The sequence below is a fragment of the Hemitrygon akajei genome, chromosome 4 (assembly GCF_048418815.1).
Source record: "Hemitrygon akajei chromosome 4, sHemAka1.3, whole genome shotgun sequence".
In the NCBI taxonomy this organism is placed as follows: domain Eukaryota; kingdom Metazoa; phylum Chordata; class Chondrichthyes; order Myliobatiformes; family Dasyatidae; genus Hemitrygon; species Hemitrygon akajei.
This window is the reverse complement of record NC_133127.1, coordinates 15,339,800-15,366,527: the sequence shown is the minus strand read 5'-3', so window position 1 is coordinate 15,366,527 and position 26,728 is coordinate 15,339,800. Positions and strand designations below refer to the sequence as shown.

General features: G+C 42.7%; 1 protein-coding gene across 1 annotated transcript in view; it reads left to right on the top strand.

Annotated features, from left to right (window-relative positions):
* The window catches only part of LOC140726138 (dedicator of cytokinesis protein 2-like), a 1,234,790-nt gene that overhangs the window by 1,054,090 nt on the left and 153,972 nt on the right, over nucleotides 1-26,728 (top strand). The window contains exons 34-35 of the mRNA XM_073042110.1: nucleotides 3,692-3,777; nucleotides 8,330-8,486. Coding sequence (XP_072898211.1) covers nucleotides 3,692-3,777; nucleotides 8,330-8,486 — 243 coding nt within the window. The remainder of the gene's footprint in view (nucleotides 1-3,691; nucleotides 3,778-8,329; nucleotides 8,487-26,728) is intronic.

Here is a 26,728-nt window from a genome sequence, read left to right as displayed (position 1 = left end):
TGTTGCCTGGACTGGGGAACATACTTTATGAGAACAGGTTGAGTGAACTTGGCCTTTTCTCCTTGGAGTGACGGAGGAGGAGAGGTGATCTGACAGGGGTGTATAAAATGATGAGACGCATTGATCGTGTGGATAGTCAAAGGCTTTTTCCCAAAGCTGAAATGGCTAACATGAGAGGGCACAGTTTTAGGGTGCCTGGAAGTAGATACAGAGGAGATGTCGGGGGGTTTTTTATGCAGAGTGTGGTGAGTGTGTGGAATGGTCTGCTGGAGACGGTGGTGGAGACGGATGCAATAGGTTCTTTTAATGGACTGTTGGATAGGTACATTGAGCTCAGAAAAATAGAGGGCTGTGGGTAACACTAGGCTCTTTACATCCCTATCTACCTGTGACACCACTTTCAATGAATTATGGTCCTTCATTCCCAGATCCCTTTGCTGTATGGATCTAAGGGATCCATTGTATCCATTGTAAAGAGTGCTTTTGGCACATTGGCCTTTATAAATCAAAGTACTGAGTACAGAAGATGGGATGTTACGTTGAAGTTGTATAAGACGTTGGTGAGGCCGAAGTTGAAGGACTGTGTCCAGTTTTGGTCACCTACCTTCAAGAAAGATTGAAAATGTGCAGAGAAATTTTATAAGGATGTTGCTGGGACTTGAGGACCTGAGTTATAGGGACAGGTTGAATAGGTTATAACTTTATTCCCTAGAATGTAGATTATTCTATGTTCTATGTTTTAGAACACAGGAACACAGCACAAGAACAGACCTTTCATCCCACTATTTTCATGACACATTAAATAAATCTCCTCTGCCTGCACATTGTCCATAGCCCTCCTTTCCCTTCATATCTATGTGACTGTCTGGAAGTCTGTTGAATGCTTCTATTGTATCTAGTTCTGTTACTACCACTGGCAGCACATTCCAGGTACTCTCCACTCTCTGTGTAAAGCAAATCTTGCCCTGTAAACCCTCCTTAAACTTTCCCCTCTTACCTGTGTTGTCAGGAAAGAATAGTGAGGGCCAATAACTAGTAAATAGGGATGTGGATTTGGAACAGAACCACAGAGAAAGCCTCGAAGTAGGGAGATGGAATGCCAAAGTGATGACACCTAAGTTTCAGGAGCTTTACTGATTCTGTTATAGCGTTGTTGCAATAGAAAACTGAACTTGCTGTTAGACCTGTAATCAGGTCAGAGTCTGTAAATGCTCGATCTGTAAATGCTGTCAATCCTTTGATGCTGCGACCGATCAGGATACGATCAACTTCCGACTAAAATATACCCATGGACTTGGTCTCCACCGCAGTCTGTGGCAGAGCATTCCACAGATTTGCTACCTAACAAAAATTGCTCCTTACCTCTATTCTAAAAAGTCACCTTCAGTTTTCAGGCTGTGCCCTCTAGTTCTGGATACCCCCACCATAGGAAACATCCTTTCCACATCCACCTCAGCTAGAGTCCTTTCAATATTTGGTGGGTTTCAATGAGATTTCCCCACATTCTTCTAAATTCCAGTGAGTACTGGCCCAAAGCTTCCAAATGTTCCTTATATGATAAACCCTTCATTCCTGAATCATCCTCGTGAACCTCCTCTGGATTTTCTCCAATGACAACACACCCTACCTGAGATTTGGGAACCAAAACGGTTGACAGTACTCTAAGTGCGGCCTGACTTGTGTCTTATAAAACCTCAGCATTATCTCCTTGATTTTATATTCTATTCCCCTTTGAAATAAGTGCCTGATTGTCTTTGCCTTCTTTACTACATACTCAACCTGTAAATTAACCTTCTGGGAGTCTTCCATGAGGTTTCCTAAGTCCTACTGCACTTCTGATGTTTGAACCTTCTCCCCATTTAGACAATAGTCTGCAGCATTGTTATTTTACCAAATTCATGATCATACATTTTCCAACACTGTATTCCATCTGCCACTTTTTTTGCCCACTCTACCATTTTGTCTAAGTCCTACTGCAAACTAGTCGCTTCGGGCAAATAGGACTCTTTAGCCATGATTGGCAGCTCAACTAATCTCAAACTTCTGCTGCCTTGCATACATATCCACTCATAGGGAAGACTTTAGGAGTAAATGCATAGGAAAACTCAGGAGCTGGATTCCACAAGACAGTCCTACGTTGAGTTCAATGCTGACTGGCATCTCCTGCGATTTCGCTGGTGCCAAGCTGTATCGGTCTCTGCCGTTCCTTTGGGGTTATACAGCTGCATGGAGATGGGGAGCTTACTCTCCATATTGCACTGCCCTGACTTGCATATCAGGTAGTTAGCTAGGACGCAACATCCATGGCTGACCTCGACTAATGGAGGACCCATTTAACTTTCCTATGCTTGCTTGTATTTTTATATAATCACCTACATTTATGTAATTGTTCAGTAAGTTTTCTGGTTGATTGAAGTATAGCTGATTTTGTATTTTTCTGAAAGCTTCTCAGCTTCTCTGCAGCAGATGTCACGTCCCTGGAATCTAGCAGCGTTATCTCTGCCTCTGTTGGTCAGAGTCAACCATGAATGTTGCAACCTTACTGTCTAGATATGCCAGCCAGGGCAGTTCAATATGGAGAGCAAGCTGTTGCCCATGTAGCAGGCTCCCCCTCTCCACACAGCCGATGAATCCAAAGGGACGGCAGAGACCGATACAGTTTGGCGCCAGTGGCATTGCAGGGATTGCTAGTCAGCGTTGAACTCAACGTAGGACTGCCTTAGGGAATCCAGCTCCAGATTTTCCCTCAGGGTTTACTCCCAAAGCCTTCCCCATGAGTGGGTATAGCCACAAGGCTGCGGAGATTAGAGATCAGAGTTTTATTGGTCAATTGTTATCACTATAATTTTACTTATCTGTAGTCTGAGTGTGAGATGAGTACAACTTCTCTTTCTTTGTCTTTTCCTTGTTTATGCTTTGTTTTTTATTTATTCTATATATTTATTTTTAAGACCATAAGACCATGAGACATAGGAGCAGAATTAGGCCATTTGGCCCATCGAGTCTGTTCTGTCATTTCATCATGGCTGATTCATTTCTCTCTCAGCTCCAGTCTCCTGCCTTCTCCCCGCAACCCTTCATGCCCTGACTAACCAAGAATCTTGGTTACAACACCTTTGCCTTGTATATCTAAAGACTTGACCTCCACAGCCATCTGTGGCAATGAATTCCACAGATTCACCACCCCCTGGTAAGTGCATCCATCTCTAAATGGATGCCCGTCTATTTTGAGGCTGTGTTCTCTTACCCTAGACTGCCCCACCACAGGAAACATCCTCCCCACATCCACTCTGTCAAGGCCTTTCAACATTCGATAGGTTTCAATGAGATCCCGATCTCTAATGCAGTAGGGAATAGACCCTTCCAGACCAATAAGCCACAGCAACCAGCATCCTACCTATCTAACAGGACAATTTACTAATTAACCTACTGACCAGAGGAAACCGGAGCTCTCAGGGGAACTCTTGTTCTTGTAATACTTATTAAAACAGCTGTAACCACCAACTTTCACGCCTTATTCTGGAGTTCCAGAGAACCTCGGATCAATATCACCAGGTTCAAAATTATCCATATTGCGAACTGTCCACAAGAAACAAAGATGTCATACAACCGGGGCACTGCCTGTGACATCAGCTTTGCTGAAATTGTTTGTAAACCTCTCCTCACTTCACCCTCTCTGTTCTTTTTCCAGTTCGAGGATGAAATTATCAAAAATCTGGACCATGAAGTGGAAGGTGGTCGAGGAGATGAACAGTACAAGACCCTCTTTCAGAAGATGTAGGTTGATTATTCCAAGTAAATGTACAGTATTATCAAAGTATATTGATGTCACCATATACTATCCTGAGATTTATGGTCTTGCAGGCATTTACAGGAAAATGAAGAAATACAATCAGCGGCCTATTCATTAGGTACATCTCTACATCGCCTCACTGGTGGGAAGGACTTTACCCTTGATGGACTGGGCTGTAACCACGACTTTTTGTAGGCTTTTCCATTCAAGGACAGTGGTGTTTCCACACCAGGCTAAGATACAACCAGCCACACCACACATCTATATAAGTTTTAGATGTCATGCTGAATCTTCGCAAACTTCTAAGAATGTTGAGGGGCTACCATACTTTCTTCATAATTGAACTTGTGTCTAGCGTCCTCTCATAGTCCAAAGATGTACTGGTTAGTAGATTAATTGGTAAATTATTCTGTGATTAGGCTGGGGTTGAATAAGTAGTGCTGGGTGGTATGGCTCAATGAAGAGGAATGGGTTCCTCTTACGTGCTGGGCTTCTGCAATAATAGCACTGAGGAATTTAAAGTTGCTGGCACTCTCCACCTCTGATCCTCCCATGTGAACAGGCTCGTGGACCTCCAGTTTCCTCCTCCTGCAGTCAATGATCAGCTCCTGGGTCTTGCTGACATTGAGAGAAGGGTAGTGAAATTGACACAGAGTCCACAGTCTACATGGGAGGCAACACCACTGCTGTCAAGAAAACTGCCCTGACAATGTTTCTAAATGTTATTTTGACAGGCGTGTATAAATAATGATTAAAAAGTTTCCACTGGAGGGAGAATTTTTAATTGGGTGCCTTTGCTGCCATAAAGTGCATTTTTTATTTTAAAAAAGAATTAACCTTTAGATTAATTTCCATGGTCTTGCAGAAAATGTAATAAAGCATGTCATTATTTAATTTCACTGCAGAAATTCACTTTTGCTGAAATATTTTAAAGGGAAGTTTTATATTGGCACATGAGGCCACTCAGCCCATTGAGTCTGTACTAATTCTGATGACTGAGACATGTAAGAAGCTGCAGAAAGTAGTGGACTCTGCCCAATATTTCACCCAGGGCACGCCCTCTTCTCATTACTACCTTCAGGAGGATATACAGGAGCCTGAAGACATGCAGTCAATGTTTTAGAAACAGCTTCTTCCCTTCTGTCATCACATTTCTAAACGGTTGATGAACCAGTAAACACTACCCCACTATTTTGCTCTCTTTTTACACTATATATTTATTTTTATATATTTCTCATTGTAACGTATGGATTTTTAAAATGTTTTCCATGTCTGATTCTGATTCTGATGATCAACAGATGTTGCAGCCTCAACAAAGCAAGATTGGTCGTCAAAGAACCCCACCACATGGGCCATGCCATAATCACCCTAAACACTACGGGGTTTAGTAACACTCTAAATCTCTGATTAGTTTGCAATAAAATTGAACAATGAGATCAGAAAGTTTTGCCTAAACTTTAATCCACAAAGATTGGAATAGGTAGGCTGAGGGACTAACTAGTAAGAGAATGAAGACCTCGAAGGATCAGGAGGGATGGAATTTATGGAAGAGTAGAGCTGGAAGGGGTTATCAAAATTTGAACTTTCTGGCATCTGCTGCTTTTGCATTGGATAAAAGTTGTACTGACTCCCTGTGGCCTGCACCGATAGATCGGATTTCTGCCTCGTTTCTCTTTACTTGATAAATCATTGAATGTCTTCAAGCAAGTTGAGTAACAGCAGTTCTGTTATACATTTAGGATTCCTGCCACCATAGATATTAGCGTGTTTCTGCGATGAGAGTCTGATAATGTGAAACCCTGGTACAATACCTAGTTTCCTTGAAGCAATGTATTGCCCAGAAGTTAAATTTGCTTAGTGCGCACTTAATCATTCAAAGTTGCCTCACACCATTGCTTAAGAAATATAAGCTCAGGAGCATGAGAAAACCATTACGCCTACACTACCGTTCAGAAGGGAAATGCTGATCTGTGCTTAGCCCCAATCCCTTGATTCTTGATGTTGCCTTCTTGTAAGTTCTCTGCTCTAAGGAGAACAGCCAATTATTTGCCTCTACATTTTACTTGCTCAGCTAAAGGATAATATAAGGGAACTTGTAAGATGTCTATCAATTAAGTGCTTAAATGATTTTATTCAAGAGTCTGTGCTGCTCATGGGCTATAGTCCTATGATATAACATTAGTTGTATAAGTCACTTATTTTATTTAGAGATACAGTGCAGAACAGGCCCTTTGGAAGGAGAAATGAAACAGCAGATTGTTATTTAAATGGTAAAATAATTGCAGCATGCTGCTGTGCAGAGGGACTTGGGAGTGCTTGTGCATGAATCACAAAGCGTTGGTTTGCAGGTGCAAGAGGCTATCAATACAGCAAATGGAATGTTGGCCTTCAACGCTAGAGGAATTGAATTGAAGAGCAGGGAGGTTATGCTGCAGCTATACAGGGCACTGGTGAGGCCGCACCTGGAGCACTGCATGCAGTTCTGGGCTCCTTACTTGAGGAAAGATATACTGGCTTTGGAGGTGGTGCAGAGGAGGTTTACCAGGTTGATTCCAGAGATGAGGGGGTTAGACTATAAGGAGAGATAGAGTCGTCTGGGACTGTACCTGCTGGAATTCAGAAGAATGTGATGAGATCTTATAGAAACATATAAATTTTTGAAAGGGATAGATAAGATAGAGGTAGGAAAGTTGTTTCCACTGGTAGGTGAGACTAGAACTAGGGGACCTAGCCTTAAGGTTCTGGGGAGAAGATTTAGGATGGAGATGAGGAGAAAATGTTTTTCCCAGAGAGTGGTGAATCTGTGGAATTCTCTGTCCAATGAAGCAGTGGAGGCCACCTCAGTAAATATATTTAAGACAAGGTTGAATAGATTTTTGTATAGTAGGGGAATTAAGTGTTATGGAGAAAAGGCAGGTAGATGAAGATGAGTCCATGGCCAGATCAGCCATGATCTTATTGAATGGCAGAGCAGGCTCGACGGGCCAGATGGACGACTCCTGCTCTTAGGTTCTTCTGGCCCACTGAGTCACACCACCCAGCAACCCTCTATTTAACCGTAGCTTAATCAAGTTAACTCGTTACTCAAGTCACATTGTAACTCAAGTTACAATGACCAATTAACCTACTAACCGATACGTCTTTGGAATATGGAAGGAAACTGCAGTACTGTTCCATGTTGACAAATTCAGTGCTGTGCAAAAGAAAAAAGAAAGAATAATAATAATAAATAAAAATGCAATAAATATAAGATGAAGAGTCCTTGGAAGTGAGTCCATAGGTTATGGGAGCAGTTCAGTGATGGGTGAGTGAAGTTGAATGAAGTTATACCCTTTGCTTCAAGAGCCTGATGGTTGAAGGGTAACAACTGTTCCTGAAGCTGATGGTATGGGTTCTGAGGTAGGCAGCCCTGTGAGATGGATCATGTGAAAGTGAGAATAAGACGGGGTTTGGCAGAAGTGTTGATTGGTAAGGAATGCTGGAGACCTGCTGGACATGTCCCATAGCCCTAATATTGGTAAAATGGTAAATTTAGTTTACTCTTGTCACATGTACTGAGGTACAGTGAAAAACTTGATCCATATAGATCACTTCATTACTTTGAGGCAGTATGAGATTTACATTCAGGTCGTATGAGGTTGAACAATAGCTGAGTGCGGAATAAAGTGTTACAGCACAGAGGAAGTGTAGACAGGCAGACAATAAGGTGCAAGGGCCATGGAGGTGTGGATTGTGAGGTGAACAGTCTATCTTCTCATACTAGGGGATTGTTGAGCAGTCGTCTAACAGCAGGATAGAAGTTCATCTTGAGCTTAGTGGTACATGCTTTCAAGCTATTGTATCTACTGCCTGATGTAAATGGTGTAGCACAGTAGCGTAGTGGTTAGCACGCTTTACTGTACCACCGAACCCAGGTTCAATTCCCGCCATTTCCTGTAAGGAGTTTGTACATTCTCCCTGTGGCCACATGGGTTTCCTACAGGTGCTCTGGTTTCCTCCCACAATCCAATGACGTGCCGGTTGGTAGGTTAATTGGTCATTGTAAATTGTCCCGTGATTAGGCTAGGATTAAATCGGGAGTTGCCAGGTGGGTAGGCTGAAGTGTAGGATGGACGTACTCTGCACTCTATCTCAATAGTAAATAAATAAATAAAGGGATTGCTAATCCGAATCTGTCCCGCAATGTCAACAATTCCATTCGTCCCGTTACTGTTGTTCCTCAAGCACATCGCTTGTTACTTTGCATATATCACTCAGCTCTTCAAAGGTCGGTTCTATTCCTGGAGGATGTTGACTGATATTTGTGGTTCTGATTTCAAAGCAGCACTAGTAAATGAGTTAGTTATTGTAAATTACCCCAGTGAAGGCATGGCAAATAAGGGGTTTGGACGAGCAGGTGAGCTCGAGGAAAACGGAAAATGGGGAGGGAGAATGCAACTAACTGAAATGCTCTGCATGGACATGATGGGCCAAATGGCCTGCTGCGCTATATTAAGTGAATTAATTTGTTCCATTTCTTTGCCCTCTTTTTTGCAGCTTGTTGGAGCTTTGTGTACAATCCCAATATTTAGCAAGACAAGGTGAATCTTTTGTTGCCTTGGTAACTGGCCTACTGGAAAGGCTTCTGGACTACAGGAATGTAATGAATGATGAGAACCAGAACTACAGCATGAATTGCACCGTAAATTTGCTGGTAGGTCATTTTCAAGTCAAACCCAAGAAAGCACAATGCATTATAAATCTTTCATGTTTTGTATAAAACTTTTCTGCATAAAACTTTGATTAGGCCATTTGTGGAGTAGTGTGTACAGTTATGGTCATGGCATTACAGGAAGGATGTGAAAGCTTTGGAGAGGGTATAGAAAAGGTTTAGCAGGATGCTGCCTGGATTAGAGCAAATGAGTTATAAGGAGAGGCTGGACAAATATGGGCTGTTTTTCCTGAAATATCAGAGGTAAAAGGGAGGCTTGATGGAACTCTATAAAGTTGTGAGAATCATAGACAGGGTAAATTTTCAAAGGCTTTTTCCCAGTTGGGATTGACAGATACCCTAGGTCATACTGCTAGTTTACTTTGAAGGTGAGAGGAAAACATTTAATGGGGATGTACAAGGCAGATTTCTTTTTACAGAGAGAGTGGTAGGTGTGGGGAAAGTGCTGCCAGGAGAGAAGCAGAAACAATGGCAATGTTTAAGTGGCATGGTGGGCAGGCTATGTTGGCACCGGAATGTGTACTGAAACTTGCAAGTTGTCCCCAGCACATCCTGGGGTGTGTTGCTTGTAAATATAAACAATGCTCTTTACTGTATGTTTCTATGTACCTGTGTTAAACAAATCTGAATCTCAATTGTAGACAAGCAAGTGGACAGACAGGGAATGGACGGATATGGACTGTTTGCTGACAGATTGAACTGATTTAGATTGGCAGACTTGGTAGGCCAAAGGGCCTGTTTCTGTGTACTTTGTGTTTGCATGTTCTGCCTCCATTACTCTTTGCTTCAGACACGCCTGTGATGTTTTCACTGGGACATAGCCTCAAGATTCGGGGGAGGAACTACCGTTCCCAGGGAGTGGTGAATCTGTGGAATTCTCTGCCCAATGAAGCAGTGGAGGGTACCTCAGTAAATATATATAAGACAAGGTTGGATAAATTTTTGCACAGTAGGGGAATTAAGGGTTATGGGGAAAAGGCAGGTAACTGGAGATGAGTTCATGGTCAGATCAGCCATGATCTTATTGAATGGCAGAGCAGGCTCGATGGACCAGATGGCCGACTCCTGCTCCTATTTCTTATGTTCTTATGACTAGTATCCAGAGGCTTAGCGTGATTATGAACAAACATTTGTGCAGTTAACAATCATGCTGATCAACTGGCTAGAGTGTTCACTGATATCTTCAACCTTTTGCTTCAGCCATCTGAGGTACCCAATCTTCTTCAGGTGGACTTTAACCATACACTCAGTGACCATTTTATTGTGCATGATTGTGACTGCGGCCTATCCACTTAAAGGTTCAACGTATTGTACATTCAGAGATGCTCTTCTGCACACCACCATTGTAATGTGTGTTTTGGAACAGTTATTGCCCTTCAGTCATTAGCCTCCTGAACCAGTGTGGATAACTTCACTCACCTCAACACTGAACAGACTTCACAGCGTATAGACTCACTTTCAAGGACTCTACAATTTATATTCTCAGTATTATTTAGTTACTTTTTTAATATATTATTTGCACAATTTGTCCTCTTTTGCACATTGGATATTTGTCAGTCTTTTTTATGTACAGGTATTCATAAATTCTATGTAGTTCTTTATTTTCCTGTAAATGTCTGCAAGAAAATGAATCTCAAGGTAGTTTATCATGACATATACACTCAGCGGCCACATTATTAGGTACCTCTTTCAGAGGTGCTTTTCTGCACACCGCTGTTGTAACTTATGTTTATTTGTCACCTTCCTGAAAAACTTGAACTAGTCTGGCCATTCTCCTCTGGCCTCTCTCGATAACAAGGCATTTTCTCCCATAAAACTGCCACTCATTGGATGTTTTTATATGTGTATCGCATCATTCTCTGTAAATTCTAGAGAATGTTGTGCATGAAAATCCCAGAAGATCAGCAGTTTCTGAGATACTCAAATCACCCCATCTGCACCGTCAGTCATCCCACAGTCAAAGTCACTTAGATCACATTTCTTCCCTATTCTGGTATTTGGTCTGAACAACAACTGAACCTCTTGACCCTGTCTTCATGCTTTCATGCAGTAAGTTGCAGCCTCATGATTAGCTGATTAGATATGTGTATTAATGAGCAGGTGTACAGGTGTCAATGTTCCCTCCAATTTTTTTACAGCTGCATGGACCAACCATTGCAGTAAGTTTTAATGCAGCCTGAAAAATGTGCGGTACTTTAATTGTTTTCCATATATAATATGCATATTTTGACTAACAGTTTATCAACAATGAACTACCAGCTTCCATTCTGTGGTTATTGTTACAATTTGTAAGAATGTTGTAACTTGAAGCACTGACAATGTAAATCCCTTGAAGCTCTAAAATGTTTCAAAGTAAAGGTTGTGGTACATTTATTATTCAGAAAATTTGTGGATTATATTCATTAACACCTAATTAAACACAAGGTATTTCACAATTACATTCTCAGAGATTTCAAAATTATGTGCAAATGTCTTGGGCACATGTAACAACATTCTGTCAAGCAAAAACAATGAAATGAAAAAATCCTATATGTCAAAAAATTACTATAAAGAGCAGTGAACAGTAAAAAAAAAACTAAATCAAATTAATATTTGGTGTGACAACCCTTTGCCTTTAAAACTGCATCACTTACCTTAGCCACTGTCTTGAAGTTTTATAAAAAAATCGGCTGGTAGTTTGTTCCAAGCATCTTGGAGAACTTGCCACAGTTCTTCTGCAGACTTTGGCTGTCTCACTTGCTTCTGTCTCTACAGGTAATCCCAGACAGAGTCAATAATGTTGAGATCAGGGCTTTGTGGAGGCCATACCGTCTGAAACCACATAAAAAATTTAGGTTCCCTAAGACTTTTGCATTGTACTGTAATTTCAAAATTATATTAATATTGTATAAAAGAAAATTTCAGCTGTGTGGCAACAGAGGCTATGTGTGTGGGAGCATTTCAGTATTTGCAACCACTCGGCTTAGAGGGAACAGTGATAGGTGTACCTAACAGAGTGGCCACTGAAAAGTATTCCTCTGTTCTGCTGAAATCACAGTATATATCACATGTAAGTCAAATTTATATGGTGACATGTCCATATTTTGATAATAAATTTACTTTGAACTTTGATCAGATCACTCCTGGGTGCACCCGGAGCAGTTCCAGGTAGAACCCCTTAGGGAAGGACATATTGGTCTTGGAAAGAGTCAGTCCCATTCTCTGCTTTATCACTGTGTTTCCTGCAACTTTATTTCCTTCAACTTCCTATCCAGTTCCCTTTCCTTCATTATCTCAGCTTCCACCTCTCTTGAGTGAAATGAGTTTCAGGTCTTATCATTGGCTAGATTAAAAATAGGCCCACTTTAATTAAAAGGAATTCAGAATAATAAGGGGTGGCCTCATTGAAACCTACGGAATGTGGAAAGGCCTTGACAGAGTGGATGCATGGAGGTTGTTTCCTGTGGTTTGGGGGGTGGGGGGGGTCTAAGACCAGAGGACACAGCCTCAGAATAGAGGGATATCTATTTAGAATGGAGGAGAGGAGGAATTTCTTTACCGGAGAGTGGTGAATCTGTGGAATTCCTTGCCACAGGTGGCTGTGGAGGCCAAGTCAGTGGGTATAAATTAAGACGGGTTGATAGGTTCTTGATTGGGCAGGGCATGAAGGGACACAAGGAGAAGACAGGAGTTTGAGGCTGAGAGGGAAATGGATCAACCATGATGAAACGGCAAGAGCAGACAATGGGACAAATGGCCTAATTCTGCTCCTATATCTTGTGGTCCTGTGGCCCAAATCGTTCTGTAGAAGGGAAGAGTTAGATTGATCTTAAAATAGATCAAAAGGTCTAAACAACAAAGATCAAAGTCAAAGTTTATTATCAAAGAACATACATGTCACCATATGCAAATCTGAGAATCATTTTCTTGTGGGCATACTCAATAAATCTATAGAATGGTGGCAGAAGTGCCTGTACTGTGCTGTCGTGTTCTTTGCTCTGGGTTATGCGATACTCCCCTCCTCCCTGACATCCCTTACCTCTTCACCTAAATAAATCTCTGACTTGGGGTCTTGCATCACCAGCTAGTGACAACCATTATTCTGGTTGTCGGTCTCATCCACAGGTATAGCCTCTTTCGAAGCACCCTTTACAAGGCCAGTTTCTTTTACCGAGAGAGGGGCAGGTGCTTGGAAAGTGCTGCCAGGCTCGGGGGTGGAAGTAGATTCGTTATCAAAATCTGTGGCGTTCAGTAGGCACCTGAACCACCTTTGTCTCAAGGAGTACAATCCAAGTTTCCTTCAGCTAGCCTTGCTGGAAAACCCCGCGCCCCAGAACCATTTTGCTAAACTCTCTCTGTACCTTTAACAGTACCCTGAGGACTGGAGTAGGAGCAAATTTCTGAATGGATTAGGTCCTTGTTGGACCACATCCAGGGCACAGAGCAGTTCAAGACACCATATTTTGGGGAAGGTTTAATGGTCATAGAGGACTATAGCAGAGATAATTGGAATTCCTGGTATTAAATGATGAGGTACGATTGTACAAACTGAGGTTGTATCCCTGGTGTATGGAAAATGTGCAGTTCATTTGAAGTTTAAGGTATAACGTGAATTAATGGGGTATGAGAGAAAATTACTTTGAGTGAAAGAGTTGAAAAATTTGAGCGGATGATTCAGGACCAAATAACAAAATGTCTGCCAGAGGAATTCAATGGGTTGAGCAGCAAATGTGGGGGACAGGAATACTGTTCCCTCTAAGCTGCAGGGTGTACGGCCACACAGTAACTGAAATGCTCTTGTGTTCATAGCAACACCTCTGTAATTTTCTTCCAAACATATACATAGAATTGTATGGTACAAGAACAGACCATTCAGCCCACAATGTTGTGCTGAGCCAGCTAAAAAGCAAATCAAAAGCACCCACACACCAGTCCCTCTTACTGACACCATGTCCATATCTCTCCATTTTCCTCACATCCATGGGCCTATGCAAACAACTCTTAAAAGCCTCAAATGTATTTGCTTCTACCACCTCACCAGGGAGCCATTCCAGGCATCCATGACTTGCTGAGTATAAAGCTTACCCTTCGCACCTCTCTTGAACCTATCCCTCTCACCTTCAATGCATGCCCTCTGGTATTAACCATTTCAACCTGGGGAAATAAATACTCTCTCTCCACTCTGTCTCTGTCTTCATAATCTTTTGAACCCTTTATCAGATCTCATCCTCAGCCTCTGGCACTTCAGGGAAAACTCCAGTTTATCCAACCTCTCTTATAGCACATGCCCTCTAAACCAAGCAGCATCCTGGTAAACCTCTTCGGCACCCTCTCCAAAGCCTCAACATCCCTCCTGGAGTGAGACGACCAGAAATGTATGCGATACTCCAGATGTGGCCAAACCAGAGTTTGATATAATGTTAATATAATTTTGAAATTATATTAATTTATGCCTGAAGGTTTTGACCAATCTACAATACTGGACAGCATTACTGTCCTTAATGATGTCTCAGAAGATTGGCATCTCTTTGTAAATTCCTTCAGAAAAGCTGTCTGAATGCAATTGAAGCCCTGCAGTATACAAAAACAAACGTTAACAAGATACGGTCACAGTGACAATAGCACCTGTTGGAGTGACAAAGTGAAAGCTCTGTTTCCATCTATAAGTTCTGACGTCAATATTGTGCCTATTATTCGATTCATTCAACGTGTGTGCAGTCTCTTAGATAATAGATTTCCCGAAGATCAGTTAAGAGAATGGCAAGCTTTTGACCCCGTTGCTGTTGCAAATGCAACCAATTCTGAATGTGGTCCGACTAACAAAAAAATCCTCAGCTACTTTTACAAACTACGGCAAAAGTGTTGCCTCAAAAATGTTGCAACAATATCATGATTTCAAGTTTGTCATTTCTTAGAAAGTTAAAAGTTCAAAGTAAATGTATTGTCAAAGTGCATATATGTCACCATACACATCAGTGAGATTCATTTTCTTGTGGACATACTCAGTGAATCCATAATAGAACAACAACCATAACAGAATCAACTGTGTGGCTAGGCACAGCCCCAATGCCATATTCAAGTTTACTTGACACAGTCAGTACAGTCGGTGACACAGTGCACCAACTTGGGCATCCAACCTGTGTGCAAAAGACACAAACTGTGCAAATAAAAAAGAAAGAAATAATAATGATAAATAAGTAAGCAGTAAATATTGAGAATGTGAGATGAAAAGTCCCTAAAAGTGAGTCCATAAGTTGTGAGAACATTTCAGTGATGGGGCAAGTGAAGTTGAATATAGTTATCCCCTTTGGTTCAAGAGCCCGATTGTTGATGGGGTAGTAAGCTGTGGATGAGTCTTGAGGCTCCCATACCCTCATCTTGAAGGCAACAGTGAAAAGCCAGCATGTCCTGGGTGGTGGGGGTCCCTGATGATAGATGCTGCTTTCCTGTTTTGTGTAGATGTGCTCAGTGGTGGAGAGGCTTTACCCATTGTAGACTGGGCCATACCCACTACATTTTGTGGAATTTTCAGTTGGAGGGCTTTGGTGTTCCACACCAGACTGTGATGCAGCCAGTCGTTATACTCTCCACCACACATCCACAGAAGTTCGTCAGAGCTTTAGATGTCATGCTGAATTCGTAAACGTCTAAGGAAGTGGAGGCACTGCAGTGCTTTCTTCATAATTACACTTACGTGTTAGGCCCAGAACAGTTTCTCTGAAATAATAACACTGAGGTATATAAAGTTGCTGAACCTCTCCACCTCTGATCCTCCGATGAAGACTAGCTCATGGACTTCTGGTTCCATCCTCCTGAAGTGAAGAATCAGCTCCTTGGTCTTGCTGACATTGAGTGAGAGGCTGTTGTTGTGGCTAGAGTCAGACAGATTTTTAAACTTCCTCCTAAATTCTGTTTTGTCGCAACCTTTGATTCGGCCTACGACAGTGGTGTGTCAGTAAACTTGAATATGGCATTGGGGCTGTGCCTAGCCACACAGTGTAAGGTGAGTAGAGCAGGGGGTTAAGCACACAGCCTTGTGGTGCACCTGTGCTGATGAGGATTGTGGAGGAGATGTTGTTGCCAATCCAAACTGCAAGTGAGGAAATTGAGGATCCGATTGCACAAGGAAGTATTGAGACCAAAGGCTTTATGCTTATTGATTAGTTTTGAGGGTTAAGGTTATTGAATGCTGAGCTGTAGTCAATAAAGTGCATCCTGAGATATGCATCTTCGCTGTCTAGATGTTCCAGTGTTGAGTGAAGAGCCAGTGAGATGGCATCTGCTGTCGACCTGTTGCTGCTGTAGGCAAACTGGAGCGGATCCAATTCGCTTCTCGGGCAGGAGTTGCTATGTTTCATCACAGTGGATATACACTCTACTGGATAATAGTCACTGAGGCAGGTTACCATGTTCTTCTTAGGCAGTGGTATAATTGAAGCCTACTTGAAGCAGGCAAGTACCTCAGACTGCTGAAGCATGAGATTAAAGATCTCAGTGAACACTCCAGCACAAGTGTTTAGTATTTGACCAGGTACCTGGTCTAGGTCGAATGTTTTCCATGGGTTCTCCCTCCTGAAGGCTGCTTCAGAGTCTGAAATCACTGGATCATCGGGCGCTGTAGGGGTTTGTGATGGTTCCACCGTGTTTTGACAGTCAAAGGGAGCATCAAAGGAATTGTGCTCAGCTGAAAGCGAAGCCCTGTTGTCGCCTGTGTCACAAGTATAGTATTGTAGTCCTGTCACAACTGTCAGGCATCCTTTGTTGATTGAAGTTTAGTCTGGAATTGCCACCTAACCTGTGAGATGGCTTTCCAGAGATCACACCTGGATCTCTTGTAAACTTCTCGGTCAGCAGAAATGAAAGTCTCTGATCTGGCCCTGCGCAGATTGTCGATTTCCTGGTTCATCCAGGGCTTCTGGTTGGGAAAGACGCTGAATGATTTTGTGGGGACTCATTCGTCTACAGCTGTTTTAATCAAGTCTGTGACAACCATGGTGTATTCAGTCAGATCCACAGATGAGTCCTTGAAAAAGGTCAAGTCCACTGACTTGAAGCAATCCTGTAGCTGCTCCTCTATCCCCCACAATTACCTTTTTGTTGCCCTAATTCAGGCTCTTTGGCCTCTGCCTGAATACAGACAGGAAAAGGACAGCCAAGTGATCAGATTTACCGAAATGTGGTCTGGGCATGGAACAGTAGGTATTCCTTATCTTAGTGGAGCAGTGGTTTAGTGTGTTGTGACCCTCTGGTGCTACAGGTTGTATGCTGATGGTGATCGGGCAGAGTTTATTTCAAATAAGCCTGGCTGAAATCCCCGGCTGTGATTTGAAATGCGTCGGAATAAACTCTCTTGTTTGGAGACAGCATCATGCAGTCTCTCAAGTGCTTGTTTATAGTCAGCTGTTAGTGGTATGTAAACTGCTGTCACGATTTATGGAAGAGATGTTCGCTGATATGTCAAACTACGTGCCTGGAAATGAAGAATTTGAAGAACTGTCAACTCTTGTTGACATCACTGGAACATTTCAAGCTTCTACTGCTGACTGCGAACGTGGATTCAGTCATATAAATTCAATCAAATGTAAATCCAGAAACAGACTAGAAGTGGAACATTTGTATGATCTAATGATGATTAAGATGTGTCTTTCATCTGGATGCGAAATTAATCTGGTCAGTGCTTAGAGACAATGGATTTATAATAAAGACAGATGAGAAAAAGTTTATGAAACATGATAGATTTTCTTTATTTCGCTGTTTCATTATACCCTTCAATTAATAAATCAAAAGTATGTGATTTTTCAATTTTCATTCTTAATATTCATATATGTATATTACAAAAACACATTTAAAGGTACAGTTTTGCGGCCGTGTAAAAATTTCCTGTTCAGAACAATGGATGGCCCATGGAGCTGCAAAAACAAAAATAGAGGGGATATTGGAAGGGGGAAACAAATTGTCACCGTTCTGGGTCAAAACCTTGCATCAGGACTCAAACCATCAATGGTTCCTTTCCCCCATCATGGATTACAGTACCTGCTTACAGTGATTGTTTTACAGATTTGCCGACAGGAAAAGGAATCCCAGGGTTGTATGTGGTGACAAATATGCACTCTGATAATAAATTTTACTTTTTGAATTTTGAGGTGCTGCTTGACCTGCTGAATTCCCCAGCTGACTGTCCACTGCTCGAGATTCCACCAGTTCTTGTGTCCCCCGGTCCAGGCGTGAAGCTTGGGACCAACACAGTGCAAGGAGGGTGTAGAGATTTTGCAACTCGTCTGCAGAGATACAATTCGTGATACGGAGGGCATTAGTTTTAGAGTTGCATTTGATAAGGTTTTATATAAAAGCAGAAGGAAAAAGAATGGATTTGCGGAGTAAAGTCACTCATTTCAAAGTAGAACACAGGATGATGGGCCAAATGGTCTGGCTCCACACATCCACTTTCATCCACTTGTTCCACAATACAAATGGTCAACGTTTATTTAAAATGTTTACATTTGATACAAACTACAACAACAATGTTGAGGTTGAAAGGATGGAAAGCTTCAGGTTCCTAGTGTAAACATCTCCAGTATGGCTCTGCCTGTCTAAGTAGACGATGGATGCACCCGGTTTAGGACTCAATTGGGTGTGGAACAGCATCGGCTGTGGTTGAACGGCAGTCCTTGGCACAGCTACTGCACACAAAGGCCACGGGTACTCTCTGCCGCAGCTTTCCTTCTCTCTCTTCTGCCAACTAGTCGAGTTCGTCTTTCCTCTGCATTGGTAATGCCTGTACGTACAGCCTGTCGCCAGGTGCAGTGATTTGCAGCTGTCTCTTCCCAAGTGTCCGCCCTGATATCAGCAGACTTCAGGTCACGTTTACAAACGTCCCTGTAACACAGCAGTGGCTGCCCTATGGGCCGGGACCCTGCGGCGAGTTCTCCGTATAGGATGTTCTTGGGAATGCAGCCATCCTGCATGTGATGGACGTGGCCAAGCCAGTGCAGTTGGCGCTGTGTGAGAAGGACATACATGCTTGGCATGCTGGCCTGGTCCAGGACGCAGAAGAGGCCTCTTTGCACTCCTGAAGAAGATCAGATGCCCATCAAAGCTGCTGAATCTCATCGCCTCTTTCCATGACGGCATGCAGGGGACAGTACAATTCGATGGATCATCCTCAGAGCCCTTCCCCATCCAAAGCGGAGTGAAGCAGGGTTGCGTCCTTTCCCCCTCGTTCTTCGGGATCTTTTTCTCCCTCGTACTGTTGTACACTTTCAGAACATTTCCAGTAGCCTGTCCTGATCCAACCATGTAACTATCACAGCTGAAAAAGCTCACCAACACCTCTACTTCCTCAGGTGATTAAAGAAATTCGGCAGATCCCCATTTGTCCTTTACTAATGTTTATTGGTGCCCCATAGAAAGCTTCCTAACTGGATGCATCATAGTTTGATATGGCCCCTGCTCTGCACATGGCCTCTAGGAACTGCAGAGAGCTGTAGACACAGCTCAGCTCATCACAGGTGCCAGTTGCCCCTCTGTCTATACTTCTAACTGCCTCAGATAAGCAACCAGCAAAGCCAAAGACCCGACCCACCCTGGCCACACTCTCCCCTCTCCCACTGGGCAAAAGGTACAAAAGCCTGAAAGCACATGCCACCAGGCTCAAGGACAGCTTCTATCCCACTGCTCTCAGGCCATTGAACAGTCTTAGAAAAGCACAGAAACAACCCCCACCCACTAATCCATCCCACCACACACACTACAGACACTCCTGTGCCTAGCATCGCATTATGGACATACAATACAAACAATCTATGTATATAAGTGATCTTCAGCATTTATATTTATTGAACCATAGAAAATGCAGCACAGAAACAAGACCTTTGTCCTATCTACTTCATGCTGAACCACTTAAACTGCTGATACACATCAACCAGGACCAGAGCCTTCCAGACCCTTACCATCCATGTACCTATCCAAACTTCACTTAAATATTGAAATTGAGCTCGCATGCACCACTTGTGCTGGCAGCTCGTTCCCCACTCTCATGACCCTCTGAGTGAAGAGGTTTCATGTTCCCCTAAAACTGTAAGGAGTTTGTACGTTCCCCCCGTGGCCATGTGGGTGTCCTCCGGGTGCTCTGGTTTCCTCCACAGTCTAAAGACATACCAGTTGGTAGGTTAATTGGCCATTATAAAGCTAGGGGTAATCAGGGGGTTGCTAGGCAACGTGGCTTCAAGGGCCAGAAGGGCCTATTCCATGCCGAATCTCAAAAGAAGTAGAGAGATAGATAAATAAGTGACTGAACAACCCAATAAACCAACTAACCAATTCCAATACCATGAATTTATTGCATTACGTTCATGTTGCTGGGTTTTGAATGTGAGGTGGAGGCCTGAACTGCGAACACCCTTCATCCTATGTCCACATCACTGGCCTTTGTGCTAACTCCATCATTACCGTTATCCAACATTCCCATTCAAAACATTTATTTTGCATAAACTTCTAAATTATTTCCTTATGTTAGAATAATAAACAATTTAGCTTGCTGCAGGGTTTCTGGATGCCACTAGGTGCATGCTGAACCATTCACTCCTTGCAATTCATTAATACACCGTTCAGGGTGAATCGCTGTGACGTTTATGTCTTATTACCATATTTGTTCTGCTAGCTTTTTTCTGTTAACAATTAAAAATGATTTATCCCAAATAACAGTATGACACTTACATTCATTAAGTTAATAACTGGGAAACTGAGAGAGTAGGGAGAGGGGTAAAGGAAGTTACTATTTGTACATTCAGTCAACACTGAAGGCACTTGTACCACACAGCAGCATCAGGCCAACGGCAGCCTGTGAGGTTATAAAACATCCTCGAGCACTTAATAAGATTTATTTTTATATCTATAGATGCTGAGACAGAATTTGACAGTGAGCTCGTGTGTCGGATATCCATAAGACCATAAGATATAGGAATTTGACTATTTGGCCCATCGAGTCTGCTCCACCATTTCTTCACGGCTGATCCATTTCCCTCTCAGCCCCAGTCTCCCACATTTTCCCCCACATCCCTTCATGCCCTGACTAATCAAGAAGCTATCAATCTCGGCCTTAAATATACCTAACAACTTGACCCTACAGTCACCCGTGGCAAAGAATTCCAAAGATTCACCGCTCTCTGGCTGAAGAAATCCCAACTCATCTTCATTCTAAATTCTCTATTCTAAGTCGGGGTCCTATGGTCCTAGAATTCCCCACCATGAGAGACACCCTCTGCACATCCACTTTTATTGAAGCCTTTCAACGTCCGACAGCTTTCACTGAGATCTCCCATCATTCTTCTGAATTCCAGTGAGTAGAGGCCCAGAGTCATCAAACTCTCCTCATATGATAAGCCTTTCAATCCCTGAATCATTTTCGTGAACCTCCTTTGAACCCCCTCCAGTGTCAGCACATCCTCTCCTATATAAGGGGCCCAAAACTGCTCACAATACTCACCAGTGCTGTATAAAGTCTCATCATTACATCCTGGCTTTTACAGTATATTCTAGTCCACTTGAAATGAATGCTAACATTGCACTTGCCTTCCTCACCCAGCAAATTAACCTTTAGGGAATCCTACATGAGGACTCCCCAGTCCCTTCGCACCTCGGATGTTTGAACCAGACAGATGGAAGTAGAGAAAGCTGGGAATGGCAGAGAAAGAGCCACATTCAGAATTATTCCACCAGACCCAAACACAGATCCCTCTGTGTAAATGCAGCAGACTGGCTTAGGTTTGAAAGAGCTTACAAGGCTGAGAGTGTGGTCACGTAGCACCTGCGGAGGGAGAGGGAGAGAAACAGTCAGCTTTTGGTTGATGACTAGTCTTTAGAACTGGGATAAAGCTGGAGACAAAGATGAAGATGGTGGTGTGGGAGCATATGCAATGCTTTATAGTGCCAGCAGTAAGGTTTCAAGTCAAGTCACTTTTTATTGTCATTTCAACCATAACTGCTGGTACAGTACACAGTAAAAATGAGACAACGTTTTTCAGGACCATGGTGTTACATGAAACAGTACAAAAACTACACTGAACTGCATAAAACCAACACAGAAAAAGAAACTACACTAGACTACCGACCTACCCAGGACTGCATAAAATGCACAAAACAGTGCAGGCATTACAATAAATAATAAACAAGACAATAGGCACAGTAAGTTGGTGTCAGTCCAGACTCTGGGTATTGAGGTGTCTGATGGCTTGGGGGAAGAAACTGTTACTTAGTCTGGTCGTGAGAACCCGAATGCTTCGGTGCCTTTTCCCAGATGGCAGGAGGGAGAAGAATTTGTATGAGGGGTGCGTGGGGTCCTTCATAATGCTGTTTGCTTTGCGGATGCAGCATGTAGTATACATGTCTGTAATGGCGGGAAGAGAGCCCCCCGATGATCTTCTCAGCTGACCTCACAATCCGCTGTCTACAAGGAGCTTGTACGTTCTCCCCTTGATGTGGTGGATTTCCTCTGGGTGCTCCGGACTGTGTGGGTCTTCGCTGTACATTTCAATATTTCGATACACAAGTGACTAACGAAGCTCATCTTTATCTTTGAAAATCAGGGAAAAGAAATCTGTAGGTGCTGGAAATCTGAACTAAAAACAGAAACCGCTGAAAACATGCTTCATGTCATGCTGCGTTAGTGGAGAGAGAAAGAGTTAATGCTTCAGTTCTTGACCGTTTGTCAAGACTAAGAAAGAGTGAAGCAAATCAGTCTAGGTAACCATGGAGGTGAGGAAGGAAGGAGATGAAGTTGGAAATGGACCCATGCTTCAAACACTATCATATAGGAAGTGCATGTTGTGTATTTAATATTTCAAAACTTTTGAGCAATCTTGTGAGTGAACATATATAGCTTGATTAAGCATTCTTGTTTGTCTAAGTAATTAATTAAGGTTATATGTAAAACTACATCAATTGCATATGTCCATCATACTACCACGTAATATGTGCAGGCTTCGCTTAAAGTAAACCTCAAACTACACCCACGTAGTTTTGTAGAGCCACCAGGCTCTAAGATGGCTTCTACCGTCCTGTTATCAGATGCTCAAATGGATGGATCTCTTGTTCGATAAGATTGACCCTTGGTCTCAGAATTAGATCTTGCACTTTACCATTTACCTACACTGCACTTACTCTAACTGTTACGCTTTATAAGACTATAAAACATATGAGCAGAATTAAGCCATTTGGCCCATCGACTCTGCTCTGCTATTTCATCATGGCTGAACCATTTTTCCTCTCAGCCCCAATCTCCTGCCTTCTCCCATTTCCCTTCATGCCCTGACCAATCAAGAGTCTATCAACCGCAGCCTTACATATTCATACAGACTTGGCCTCCACAGCTGCCTGTGGCAATGAATTCCACAGATTCACCACTCTCTGGCTAAAGAAATCACTCCTCATCTCCAATCTAAAAGGACGCCCCTCTATTCTGAGGCTGTGTTCTCTGCTCTTAGACTCTCTCATCATAGGAAACATCCTCTCCAAATCCACTCTATCAAGGCCTTTCACCATTCTATAGATTTCAATGAGGTGTCACCTCATTCTTCTGAATTCTATTGAATACAGGCCCAGAGCCATCAAATACCCTTCATATGACAAGCCTTTCAAACCCGGAATCATTTTCATGAAACTCCTTTGAACCCTCTTCAAAGGAGCTACTTGAAGGTTGTTTGAGTAGCACTCATCCAATCAACTATAGAGTCCAAATGAATCTCAAGTAATGTATGGTGACAAAGTTCCATAACGTTGTCATAGCCAGGGGTCGTAGTGGGAGTAAGCTGCTGCTGTCTATTAAATGCTCCCAATGATACGCGCCTCAAATAGCCTCTGATAACTAAGTCAACCTCCTAGCTTTCACATGTGGCTTAGCTGCTAAGTCTGGCAGAACCGTTTCTAATGACAGGAGAAGGGACACCCAAAGGCAGGCTACTGGCACCTTAAAACCAGTCACTTCGGGCAGATGGGGCTTATCAGCCATGGTTGGGCAGCTCGTCTAGGAGAAGGAAAACTTTGATCTCAAACCTCCGCTGCCTTGCAGCAAAAACCGCTCGTGGGGAAGGCTTCGGGAGTAAACCCTGAGGGGAAACTCTGGAGCTGGTGTCCCTCCGTTGAGTTTGACACTATCTGGCAACTCCTGCGACACTGCTAGTGTCAAACTGTATTGGTCTCTGCCATTCCTTTGGGTTCATCAGATGCTTGGAGAGGGAGAACCTTCTGTATGAGCACAGCTTGCTCTCCATATTGTAGTGCCCAGGCTTGTGTTTCTAGACAGCTAGGATGCAACGTCCATGGTCGATGTCAACCAACAGAGGCCTTACAATGTGGTGACATGTATGTACCTTGATAATAGATTTACTTTGAGTATTCAATCGTGCTCTTGACTTGAGAGACCTTAATTAGGTTGCCATTGTTCTCCCACTACTAGGCCAGACTCATCAGCATGAAGCCTCTCACCCAACCTGTAAAGATCCTAAATGAAATGAGGTGCTGACAGTCTCCTTCAAGTTCTTGCGTGTGTGTGTGTGTGTGAACCAGTAAAACTGCCAGAAATTGAGAACCAATTAGCCCCAATACTGGCAGTCACCCTCAGCTAAATGCTGAAATAAGAAGGCAATTAAAAGCCTTTATTATCTTGGAGTCACTGTGAAACTGAATGAGGAAACTCATATGCAGAGTCTTACATGACTTTGCTAATCTAATGCCAGCTGCTTTATGGAGAATAACAACTTGTGGTTATGTAATCAATTGATCCTGGTAACAAATCCCAGCCGCTTCCTGGGAGAGGATTCAGACAGTGTGACAAGCTGCCCAAGAAGAGCAGGATTTAGAAACTGTCAAGTAATGTTTATTGAATGAGCAGAGAGAAATGGAAATGTATCAACAGCGAGGCTTATATTAAAATAATAAGAGATGTAAACATAAGGTCATTCAACCTGCTGTCCCTATCCACCAGAAAATAGATCATAGTTAGTCTTTTACGGCAGCATTCTTGAGCTAACTAGCTGGATACAGAATTGTTTGGTTTATAGACACAAAAGATTCTGCCAATGCTGGAAATCCAGAGCAACACGCACAAGATGCTGGAGGAACTCAGCAAGTCAGGCAGCATCTATGGAGAGAAATAAACAATCAACCCGTCATCAGGACTGGCATTAGTTTATCAACTGTATTGGTTTAGTACTGTCACATGTACCAAGATACAAAGCAAACTTTAGTTTTAGGAATTAGTTATTTTTGAGAGCTTTTGATTTACTTTTCAGCTGGTTCAGCACAACGTTGTGGGCCGAAGGGCCTGTCCTGTGCTGTGCTGTACTGTTCGATATAGACTGTTCACACAGATCCAATCATTACACAGTGCACTGAGCTAGAATAAGGTAGAACAATAAGAGTGCAGAAGATTCTAGCATGGATAAAGCAGTGGCTGATTGGCAGGAGGCCAAGAGTGGGAATAAAGGGAACCTTTTCTAGTTAGCTGCCAGTGACTACTAGTGTTCCACAGGGGTCTGTGTTGGGACTGATTCTTTTTACGTTATATGTTAATAATTTGGATGATGGAATTGATGGCTTTGTTGGAAAACTTGAAGATTGTAAGAACGTAGGTGGAGGGGCAGGTAGTTCCGAGGATTTAGAGAGGTTACAGAAGGACTTAGATTAGGAGAATGGGCAAAGAAGTGGCAAATGGTGTTGGGAAGTGTATGGTCATGCACTTTGGTAAAATAAATGAAAGGCTAGACTATTTTCTAAATGGAGAGAAAATACAAAAACCTGAGCTGCAAAAGGACTTGGGAGTGCTTGTGCATGATTCTGCAAAGGTTAATTTGCAGGTTGAGTTGGTGGTGAGGAAGGCAAATGCAATGGTAGCGTTCATTTCAAGAGGAGTAGAATTTAAAAGCAAGGGGGCAATGTTGAGACTTTATAAAGCACTGGAGAGGCTTCACTTGGAATAACTGTGAGTAGTTTTGGGCCCCTGACCTTAGAAAGAATGTGCTGAAACAGGTCCTTCGGCCTATCTATTCCATGCAGAAATATTTAACCTGTCTAGTCTCATCGACCTGCACCCAGACCATAGCCCTCCCTACCCCTTCCATCCATGTATCCACACAGATTTTGCACATTGGTTGCTGTCCATCCTGTTGGGTGTGGTCATTTGTTCTAGCTTGCTTCTTCTACTTACTGTGATTGCCCACAAGAAAATCAATCTTAGGGTTGTATGAGGTGACATATACTTAATCTGATAATAAATTTACTTTGAACTTTGAAACACAAACTAGGCAAACGTGCAGACTCCGCATAGACAGCTCCAGGAGAACTTGGGCATCTGAAGCAGAAGCTTTATTAACTATGCCAATGTGCCATACAGTTAATGTTCACCATATCTGTTGCACCACAACGGCACAGTATACAATCTACAAAATGCACTGCAGTTTGTCGCTCAGGCTGCACCAAACCTGTGGCCTCTCCTAACAGGCAGGAGAGGGGAGAAGGGACACCGCTGTCTGCACATTTCCCTCCAGGCTGCACTCAGTCCTGACTTGGAAGTTCAGTGGATACTAGCTAACGTAGCCATTGGCTAACCTGGACAGCCGCTTATTTGGGACATCTTAAAGAGCAAAAACTAATCCAGAAAATAGTTGGGATTCCCTTAATTTGTTTCAAACACTATGCCACTTAATTGGGAGAGGAGACAGCTGCCGAGCAGTTTCTGACTACTGTCTCTTCTCCCTCCTGCCATCTGGGAAGAGGCTCCGAAGCATTCGGGCTCTCACGACCAGACTATGTAACAGTTTCTTCCCCCAAGCTATCAGACTCTTCAATACCCGAAGCCTGGACTGACACCTTACTGCCCTATTGTCCTGTTTACTATTTATTGTAATGCCTGCACTGTTTTTGTGCACTTTATGCAGTCCTGTGTAGGTCTGTAGTCTAGTGTAGCTTTCTCTGTGTTGTTTTTTTTTACGTAGTTCTGTCTAGTTTTTGTACCGTGTCATGTAACACCATGGTCCTGAAAAACGTCTCATTTTTACTATGTACTGCACCAGTTGTTATGATAGATAGATAGATAGATAGATACTTTATTCATCCCCATGGGGAAATTCAACTTTTTTTTTCCAATGTCCCATACACTTGTTGTAGCAAAACTAATTACATACAATACTTAACTCAGTAAAAAATATGATATGCATCTAAATCACTATCTCAAAAAGCAGTAATAATAGCTT